General features: G+C 48.6%; 1 protein-coding gene across 5 annotated transcripts; it reads left to right on the top strand.

Moving 5' to 3' along the window:
• The first annotated feature begins 265 nt into the window (after positions 1-265).
• On the top strand, positions 266-10333 carry si:dkey-56m19.5 (titin homolog). Of its 5 annotated transcripts, none has more exons than XM_038806226.1 (3): positions 266-384; positions 7679-7987; positions 8105-10333. In XM_038806226.1, the coding sequence occupies exons 1-3, from the start codon at positions 294-296 to the stop codon at positions 9808-9810; spliced, it is 2106 nt and encodes a 701-aa protein (XP_038662154.1). In that variant the 5' UTR covers positions 266-293; the 3' UTR covers positions 9811-10333. The 5 variants fall into 5 exon arrangements, with proteins under 5 accessions (XP_038662154.1, XP_038662151.1, XP_038662152.1 ...); XM_038806223.1 differs by having other exon boundaries at positions 8060-10333; XM_038806224.1 differs by having other exon boundaries at positions 7679-8004; positions 8077-10333.
• Positions 10334-10579: the final 246 nt, after the last annotated feature.

Genomic DNA, 10579 nt, shown 5'->3' with positions numbered 1-10579 from the left:
ATGGGCTGAATGGCCTCCTGTGGACTGGGCAGGAGTGTGGTGAAAGTGGGCGGGCTTTCTGACAATGGGGACAAAGCAGATTACTGAAAGGAGCTATCCCTTCTACTTAAACAAAGCAAATTGTTTTAATGTAAAATAGAATGAGAAAGGGATTGCTGTTTAGTGGGAGCAGAGAGAGAGACAGAGAAAGTGCTAATGGGGAGATCATTAAAAAACCTGAAAGCGAATGAGTGGGAAAGGGAATAAATAAGGGGAGGGCTGGAGGAGGGGGCTTACTGCATCGGCTTGTCCAGATGTCCCGCCCCACTCCTCAGTCACTGCAGAGCCGCTGGGGCGAGTGGAGCCGCTCCTTGTGCTGCTGCCGGGGACGGGAGGCGCACAGCGGTAGGTGGGAACCAGGGGCTGTTCAACCAGGGGCTGTTCAACCAGGGGAGGCAGTCTGCCTGCAGAGTCCTGTAGCCTGGTGGGAGTTAGGGTGGAGCCGGCCGGGGGGGCAACTAGCTGCCGGTCTGGGTCTGGGTCTGGAGCCGGGGCTGGGGCTCGGTCTGGAGCCGGGACCGGGGCTGCCTGCAGGAGCTTTTGTTCTCCATGTGCTCGGTGCCAGTGAGCGGGGCGGGTTCCTCCCCCTAGTCTCACTGCAGCCCCCACCCAGGGAGCCCCCACCCCGGGAGTTTAACACTGGCAGCAACTTGACCCTGACTCTGAATATTGTGCAACCCCCTCCCATCCGGATTGGGGGCAGGAATTGGGGAGGGGAGGATTTGGGATGTGGGGGGAGGGGGCAGGGATTGGGGAGGGGAGGATTTGGGGGAGGGGGCAGGGATTGGGGAGGATTTGGGATGGGGGGGGAGGGAGCAGGGATTGGGGAGGATTTGGGATGTGGGGGGAGGGGGCAGGGATTGGGGAGGGGAGGATTTGGGATGTGGAGGGAGGGGGCAGGGATTGGGGAGGGGAGGATTTGGGATGGGGGGGAGGGAGCAGGGATTGGGGAGGATTTGGGATGTGGGGGGAGGGGGCAGGGATTGGGGAGGGGAGGATTTGGGATGTGGGGGGAGGGGGCAGGGATTGGGGAGGGGAGGATTTGGGATGTGGGGGGAGGGGGCAGGGATTGGGGAGGGGAGGATTTGGGATGTGGGGGGAGGGGGCAGGGATTGGGGAGGGGAGGATTTGGGATGGGGGGGAGGGGGCAGGGATTGGGGAGGGGAGGATTTGGGATGGGGGGAGGGGGCAGGGATTGGGGAGGGGAGGATTTGGGATGGGGGGAGCAGGGATTGGGGAGGGGAGGATTTGGGATGGGGAGAGGCGCAGGGATTGGGGAAGCGGGGTAGGAATTGGGGAGGGGAGGATGGGGGAGAGGTGTAGGAATTGGGGAGGGGGTGGATTTGGGATGGGGGGAGGGGGTGGATTTGGGATGGGGGAGGGGGTGGATTTGGGATGGGGGGAGGAATAGGGCAGATTTGGGATGGGGGGAGGAATAGGGCAGGAATTGGGGAGGGGGTGGATTTGGGATGGGGGGAGGGGGTGGATTTGGGATGGGGGGAGGGGGTGGATTTGGGATGGGGGGAGGGGGTGGATTTGGGATGGGGGGAGAGGCGCGGGAAGGGGGGCAGGGAATGGGGCAGGAATTGGGGAGGTGCCGGATTCACAATCTCCCAAATCCTGGAGCTGGTTTTCAATGATGGGGAGGGTTTGGGTTGTTTAATTTAATTGTTTAAAAAAAACCCCGAGGGTCAGCTTTCTCCCGGGGGAGGGTGGGGCTGCAGCCCATTGAGTTTATTATTGGAGAGTTTATAAAGTCTGGGGGACCCCCCCCCCCCCCCCGCGGTCATTTACAAAACCTCCTCAATGTCTTGTCGATATCGAGATTGTTGCTTGGGGGGGGGGGGGGGGGGAAGGTATTGCCTGATTTTTTGGGGGGGGCCCTTTCTCGTCTCCCGTTGGTACCAAAAATTGGAGCGTGAATGTGGTTATTTAAGTTCTTGTCATTTCCTGGAACATTCCCGGCTCCAGTGTCCCGGAATGGGAATGACATTTTGGGAATGAATGGGTTCCCGGGACTGTGGGGGGGGGGCACTGACTGAATGCTCTGGGCAGCACAGTAAATGTGAGACTTTCCCCAATTCAACCAGTTTATAAATTGGCTTTTAACTAACCGCCAGGGACTGCAATCCGGAATGCCCCCCCCCGGCTATCCCCCCCCCCCCCGGAAATCCCCCCCCCCCCGGAAATCCCCCCCCCCCCCTCCTCCCCCCCCCCCCCCCCCGGCTATCCCCTCCTCCCCCCCCCCCCCCGGCTATCCCCTCCTCCCCCCCCCCCCCCCCCGCTAGCCCCTCCTCCCCCCCCCCCCCCGGCTATCCCCCTCCTCCCCCCCCCCCCCCCCCCGCTATCCCCTCCCCCCCCCCCCCCCCCCGGCTATCCCCTCCTCCCCCCCCCCCCCCCCCCCGGCTATCCCCTCCCCCCCCCGGCAATCCCCTCAAACTCCATTTAAACTCGTGCTGGTTTCTGCCCAGATTTGAAACTTGTTGGTGGTGTTCCCGCTGCAAACGGTTCAAAACTGCCTTTTGACCGAAGCTTTTCCAACCAAACTGGCTCTGCGGGACTGCAAGGGGAGGGGTGCAGATAGGAAGCCTTGTTGAGTTGGCTGGTTGCTGGGGTATATTGGATGTTTGGGTCGGTTACCTACAGCACCCGCGGATTAGTTTGCATTTCCGAACTGCCGATGAGTTGCTGCTGGGAAAAGCCGAGTCTCATTGCCAATTGTCTGTTTGCCCCGTTGCTGGCTGTGAGAGCAACAATGTGGAGAACAATGAATCTTTGTAATGTTTAGGCTGTTGTCGCTGTCTGTTTAGTCCTAAATGCACCTGTACACTAGCAGCTGTCTCCATGCTTGCTACACTTATACACAGTTCTGTCTCCACACCAGACTGACTCTAGGCGTAGGTTATGTGTCCTTGTTCGACCCCCACACACCAGACCCTTTCTACCTGGACTAATTTCTTGTGTGCTTGATGGATGAGGCCATGGTTTTGGCATCGACTTTGCTCTTATTCCCCTCAAACAGCTAACTGTTTGTTTTAAATCTATTCAACTTGTCTCTGATCACATGAAAACATGGTGACCAATCAAACTTTAATTTGGGACAAAGAATAGAGACAATGCAGAAAGTGATGCCAAAATTGGGAAGACTGAAGAGGATTTTTGTCCTTGGTGGGGAGGGGGTGTGTAATTTTAAAAAATAAATTTGTGTACCCAGTTCATTTTTTCCAATTAAGGGGGCAATTTAGTGTGTTCGATCCACCTACCTTGCACATCTTTTGGGTTGTGGGGGCGAAACCCATGCAAACTGCACACGGACAGTGACCCAGAGCCGGGATCGAACCTGGAACCTTGGTGCTGTGAGACTGCAGTGCTAACCACTGCGCCACCGTGCTGCCCTGTGTCTAATTTAAAATAAGTGCATGTTTGATTTGAAATGCTCTCACCCCTGAATATTATTGGGAGGTGTCACTGGTTCAATGTGACTGACAATTTGTTAACCATTTCACTCTTTGGCAAATGGAACCAGGTTGAAGGTCTGTGGAACCTAAAACTCCATTGATCTGCATAGCCCCCTTGTTCTATGTAAATATCACACCAAATGACTTCTGTGTAGTAGTTGTCTACACCTCTCCTCCAGGAAGATCAAATTATTTTCAATTGGCCAATAAAACAATTCATTAAGTTTAATTGAAAGTCACTTCAGATTGGGATATTAAGCACACTGACTTTTGCATGTCGTGATTTGATTTGACATCTTTTAAAACCATTTGTCTGTATTCTTTGAAATAATCCTCAAGTGGTCCTGACCCCTCTAAGGAACTGAGTTTGTGGACATGATATTCAGCATTGCTGAAGTGCACAAGGGTGAAAAAGGAGGGATTGGAGGTCATTTGCAATTTCAAATATCTGCTTGGGGCTGAACCTGGGTCCTTAGTTTTATTGCATTGAGGCCCTATGGCCCATCATATCTGGCCACCGGTAACTATTATTCTAATCCCATTTTCCAGCACTTGGCCCATAGCCTTGTATTGAAGCGCTGATATAAATACTATAATATTGAGGGCTCCCACATCTATCACACTGGGTAGTGAGTTTCAGATTCCCACCACCCTCTGGGTGGGAGAAAGGACTTTCCTCATACCCTCTATCTCCTGCCCTTTACCTTAAACTCATTCAGTGGGGGGCAGTAAAGAGACAGCTGAAGCTGTTCTGGGATCACATGTAGGCCAGACTGGGTAAGGACGGCAGATTTCCTTCCCAGAAGGACATTAGTAAACCAGATGGGTTTTTATGACGATCTGCAAGGGTTTCATGGTCATCGTTAGACTTTTAATTCCAGATATATATATTTTTGAGTTTAAATTCCACTACCTGCCCTGGTGGGATTCGAACCTGGGACCCTATGTCTCTGGATTACTAATGCACACTTGACAAGGTGAATGTTGCCTGCTGGGTGGGATGGGAATTAGTGAGGGAGTAGTTCAAATATTGAGCAGGAATCTCTTCTGATGTGGTTGTTAATCGTTTGAATTCTCCCATGGAGAGCAATGGAGGCTGGGTCATTACATGGGTAGCACAGTGGTTAGCACTGTTTCTTCACAGCGCCAGGATCCGAGGTTTGATTCCCGGCTTGGGTCACTGTCTGTCTGTGTGGTGTCAGCATGTTCTCCCCGTGTCTGCGTGGGTTTCCTCCGGGTTCTCTGGTTTCCTCCCACTGTCCCGAAAGACGTGCTTGTTAGGTGAATTGGACATTCTGAATTCTCCCTCTGTGTACCCGAACAGGCGCCGGAGTGTGGCGACTGGGGGCTTTTCACAGTAACTTCATTAAAACATAGAACATAGAACAGTACAGCACAGAACAGGCCCTTCGGTCCTCAATGTTGTGCCGAGCCATAATCACCCTACTCAAACCCACGTATCCACCCTATACCCGTAACCCAACAACCCCCCCTAACCTTACTTTATTAGGACACTACAGGCAATTTAGCATGGCCAATCCACCTAACCTGCACATCTTTGGACTGTGGGAGGAAACCGGAGCACCCGGAGGAAACCCACGCAAACAGGGGGAGGACGTGCAGACTCCACACACAGTGAACGGCCCGGCACTCTCCCCCCGGGGTTTGTTACACTGGGCTCGGCGTGCGCGCTCCGGGGAATTCCCCCCTCCCGAACTCGATACAAAGTCACAAGATTCCAATCATTGTAGTGTTAATGTCAGCCTACTTGTGACAATATTAAATTCTGGCTGGAAAACGAGGCCACAATTGGAACACCAATATCTTTAATGGCAGAGCAGGTAGGCATCTGGAGAGAAACTGTTGACGTTGAGTTTGATTCTTCTGCTCCAAAGAGTCACATGGACTTGAAACATTCATTCTGTTTCTTGCTCCACCCTGATGCTGCCATACAGCATTTTCTGTTTTATTGATTTTCAGAAATGGTCTGTTGTAAATATGCTTTGTGTTAATACAGCTGTTTGCCGATTTAGTCAGCCTTCTTTGTCAGGGGTTCAGAGTCTCAACACTTTACAAGGTCATGGCAGATGGAAGTCCATTTTAATAAAAGCCCTATTAGTGTGTACTAGTGTTTTTAAAAAACAGGCATTCAAGTTGACTGTACAGATCCTTGTAAATCTATAAATCATGCATTGATTCTGTAGAATAAGGCCAAGCTCAATCAATCTTGGAGTGCTAATTTCAGCAAACTGGCTCTCCTGCTATATGCTATATTCTTAAACTCGCTATACAACAGCAAGTTAAATTTTCTGCTGCTCGGTGGGGTCTACCTCCTTGGATATTGCTCCTAGTAACAGAGGCTCATTGCCAGCTTGTGTGATTAAAGTGCTGTCCTCCCGAGGGACAGGCTTGATGCTCAGCAGCCTGAAGTAATCAATTGCTAAAAGCCACTTTGATACAGCTGCATGTTTTTGGAAGCTGTCCACTTTAACTAGATTACATCAATTCTTTTTGTTCTGTCAAGATCTCCCAGCCACCAATTAATTCACTGCCCCTTGCTTCCACCAGCTTGAGAGCACCTATCAAAATGTTAGCCTGTGCATAAAAACTGGCTTCCCTAATTCATTTGTTATAGGCATTACTTGTATAGTTTCCATAGACTAAAACATTCACATCTTTATCTCTGGGCTGTGGCACCACCTTTTTGAAATGTTCATTTTTCAAGTTTTTAACATTGTTTAACGAGCGGTTCAGGGGTGGCTTGGTGGTTTGTTTTCCTATTATCCTCCATGTCCTTGAATGAAAGCAGTTGAAGAATCTCTGGGTTGGCAGCACTTTGGGAAGAATAATCTTTATTATTATCCCAAGTAACAAAATTCTGAAAATCCCCTAGTCTCCACATTCCAGCACCTGTTCAGGTACACCGAGGGAGAATTCAGAATGTTCAATTCATCTAACAGCATGTGTTTTGGGGCTTGTGGGAGGAAACTGGAGCACCACACTGGGAGAACGTGCAGACTCTGCACAGACAGTGACCCAAGCTGGGAATTGAACCCAGGTCCCTGGTGCTGTGAAGCAACAGTGCTAACCACTGTTGTGCTTGTGTCAGTAGAATCATAACCTGGGGTGGAGTAAATTGTCAAACTAATAAAAGCTGACTGTAATTGTGTAATGCTATGTTAGTGGAGTTAAGAGGTGACTTGATTAAAATAAAGATCCTGAGGTCTTGGGGAGGATGATCCCTCTTGTGGGTGAATCCAGTAAGAAGTCTCAACACCAGGTTAAATTCCAACAGTTTATTTGAAATTGCAAGCTTTCAGCACGCTCATCAGGTGATGAAGGAGCAGCACTTTGCAAGCTTGTGGGCTCAATTTAACCTGGTGTTGAGACTTCTTACTGCCACCCCAGTCCAGTGCTGGCATCTCCACATTGGGGAGAATGTGGAACTAGGGACCGTTTTTAAGGTTACCTGTTTGAGATAGATTGAGGCTTTGGAATCCTCTTCCTCCGAGATTGGGGACAAGGCAGAATAATAGATTCTTAATCAAGAATTAACAAGTAGGTGAAGGTTTTTCTGGGTTCGGCAAAGTGTTGAATTGAGATCAGATCAGCCATGATCGTATTGAATGGCAAAACTGGCTCTGAGCACAATCGTCTACTGCTCCTAATTTGTATGTTTGCATGATATATTGATATCATTTTCTGCATTGTCCCTTTATCTTGGTCTTGATATACAGTACTCTGACTGGGCCTTGCTGCTCTAGGGTAAATAGGTTTTACCACCATCTGGGTGAAGCCAACATCACTTTGATCCTAAATGGTGTACCCTCAACTACAGGAAACATGCATCCTGTGTCTGCCTTGTCAAGCCCAAGAATTCTGCACCTCACTCATAACTAGAGAATATAGATCCAGTCTCCTTTCTCATGGGACATCCTGCCATCCCTGTGTTGGGGTGCAGATGGTAAGACAGCAGCTTGGGCTCCTTGATCTGTAGCCTAATAATTAGTTAACTCTGCATGTTTTTGCCACATTGTACTGCTTGGTAACTTGCAAAGTACAATCCAATATCGGTTGTAAATAAGGGTGATTTAAGGAATGAAAACCTGTCATTTGTTGAATTCTTGTTTAAACCATATGTTTATTTTGCACCTAACATCTTTAATCTTTTCCATTTGCAGTTAACAGCATGGGTGGCAAGCTGAGCAGAAAGAAGAGAGGCTATAATGTGAATGACCCAAAGGAGAGCAAAACTGCAGAGTCCACTGAAGGCCCAGAGGTGAAAGATGAGCCTGAAAATCAAGATGCTTCAAAGGAACAGGTCGCAAAACCAGAAGCTGAGCTGCCCAAAGAGAAATCTGAAACCGAGGCCCCCAAAGTGGCCGGTGAAACTGTTTCAGGAAAACAAACTGACTTGGTAACCCCTGATGTGAAAACCATTGCAAGTGTACCAGTTACTGATGTTGTACAGACGTCAGGCCTACAAGAAGGTGTACCAGCTACTGATGTTGTAGATCCTGTACCAGCTACCGTTCTTGTACAAGTGTCAGGTCTGCAAGAAGGTGTACCAGCTACTGATGTTGTACAGACGTCAGGCCTACAAGAAGTTGTACCCGCTACTGATGTTGTAGATCCTGTACCAGCTACCGTTCTTGTACAAGTGTCAGGTCTGCAAGAAGGTGTACCAGCTACTGATGTTTTACAGACATCAGCTGCTGATGCAGACCTGATGGCGGGTCTACAAGGTTTACCAGCTACTGTTCTTGTACAAGCGTCAGGTCTACAAGAAAGTATAGTCTCTAAAAATTTGGGAAACTCCATTTCGGAGCAGCCACCTAACCAGGTGGAACACCATCCTGTGGAATCCAGCCATGCTCCACATATTGATTTGAATGCTGATGCATCTGATGTGATGCAGCTCAATGAACAGAAAACTGGTCAGGTAGCAGTGTGTGAAGAAACCCAGGCCACACCGGTTTTAGAAATGAGTATGACCTCTCCGGACCCTTCAGCTGAGGCATCTAGTTTGTGTGACCATGTGGCAACAAAAATCATGAAAAGTGATGACCAATTGAAAAACTCGCATGCGAGTCCAGAGGATACTATCGGCAAACCTGGTGAGGTTTCTGAAAGCCACGATGGTGTTTCCCCACAATCCACTTTGAAAGAAAAAATTGAAAGCTCTACCCAGGCAACACCACCTGAATCTGGAGCGGAATGTGTACCACCCAAGGAGATGGAGACATCAAAATTGCCAGTGAGTGAAGAAACGGCCATTGACATCGTAGTGAACAATGAAATTGCAAGGTGTGTGGAAATGGAGAAAAATGTAGTTGCACCTGGCACTCGGGATGAAATTCCGGAAAAAGTGCTGAGTGAATCTATTTGCCCCATTGTCCAAACTCTAGCTGATGTGAAAACTGAACCTGCAGAGCATTGCATAGAGAAGTCTGACCATATTCAAGACCATGTTGTTCAAGAGGACAGTGAAAAAGTATTTGTGGATCAGAGCCAATTGACTGAAGGATCTGGAAATCTATCTGTAGACACTTCAAGGGAAGCCAGTGTGACAGATGTAGTCCTATTAGAATCTAAGGATCCCTTGGCAGAATGTCCTCCGGAGATGGTCAGCACAGCAGAGAGTGCAATCCAGATTGTCACGGAGTTTGCTCCAGAGACCAGTTCTGACCCCGGAAAGGCACTGACTGAAACCAGGAGTGAGTCAACTCCAGACATCAGCCACCAAGATGGTGTTGAAATACCTCCGCTCAAGACCAGTTCTGAACTAATACCAGATATTAAAGTAACTGTTTATACTGAAAGTTTGCAAGAGGCAGCAGAAATCAACACTGAACTCGCTAAGGGGTCAACAGGTGATGAAGCACTTGTTTCTGACACTGATCCACACTCGCCCAATGTAGGAAAGCTGGAGAACACATCCGAGGATATTTCTCCAAGTCGAGCAGATGCGATACAGACTGAGGAACCTAGTTCTACAAAAACTGAAAATGGGTTTTCTGTTGTTGATCCAAATGGATCTACTGTCCAGACTGGAGTGGCCAACCTTCCAGAGAGTTCAGTTACGAATGGGGCACCTGTAGATAATGGAGTGAGAGTGATTGATCACAGCAAAACCGGCCAAATTGAGGTGAATGGCCAAAGTGAAATGACAAAAGCTGAAGAGAATATTCAAGATGGCATTTCTGACCCAGCAGCAAGATGTAAATCTGTCGAACAAGTGAATACAAATCAACCTGCCGAGGAATCTGAGTGTCTCCAACTGGATAATCAAACTTTAGATTCAGGGCTATGAGGTGTCGAGCAGAAAAACTCCTGAATGCAATCTTGGGGATCAATCAAGAGCATGAAGTGGAAGATAGGAATTTGGATTTTATTCAAACCAGCTGGGGCCTAGGTTTGACTTGAATAAAGACTGAACTTTGTGTTGCAAGTAGGGCAGATTCTTGGGACTTGCAGCATATGAATGAACTTGCTGGTTCCACAATCTTCCACTGATTTTTTTTTTTCCTATAGATGCCAAAAATCCCATTGGGAAGATGGAATGAAGACCCCAGCAGTTTGCCAATAGCTTTTGGTATACAAGATGTCAAATATTATACTCTTACACTTTGAGGCATGTAAATCTACTAGAAAATTTGTTCAGAACACTAAGCTCTACAGTAATTTAAGGATAGCTAAATTGAATTTGAAGTAGTCAAAAACTAGTAATTTCCAGTTCATAACATGTTTTGCAAGATCAGTTGTAACTAATTGGATGTGAGGGTTTTAAAATATTTCAATGCTTTGACAACTAACTTAATAAATATTATCTCAGACTTGCTGTTTTGTTTTTATTCAGTGAAGCATGGCACTGGCCAAGATTGGCTGGAATAGGGGGTGGGATTCTCCATTTTGCTGGCACCCAGGGGTTTCCTGAAGGTGTGGGGTTGCCCGCAATGGGGAAACCCCATTGACCAGCTGGTGTAACGGAGAATCCTGCCGGTGGGTCAGGGCAGAAATGTGGCAGGGTGGAGAATCCAGCCCAGGGTTGCTGTAATTGGACTGATGGGGAGCTGTGCGTA

This window comes from Scyliorhinus canicula, chromosome 9 (assembly GCF_902713615.1).
Source record: "Scyliorhinus canicula chromosome 9, sScyCan1.1, whole genome shotgun sequence".
NCBI lineage: Eukaryota > Metazoa > Chordata > Chondrichthyes > Carcharhiniformes > Scyliorhinidae > Scyliorhinus > Scyliorhinus canicula.
Note: the sequence above shows the minus strand (reverse complement) of the source record. Positions and strands in the feature narration are given on the sequence as shown.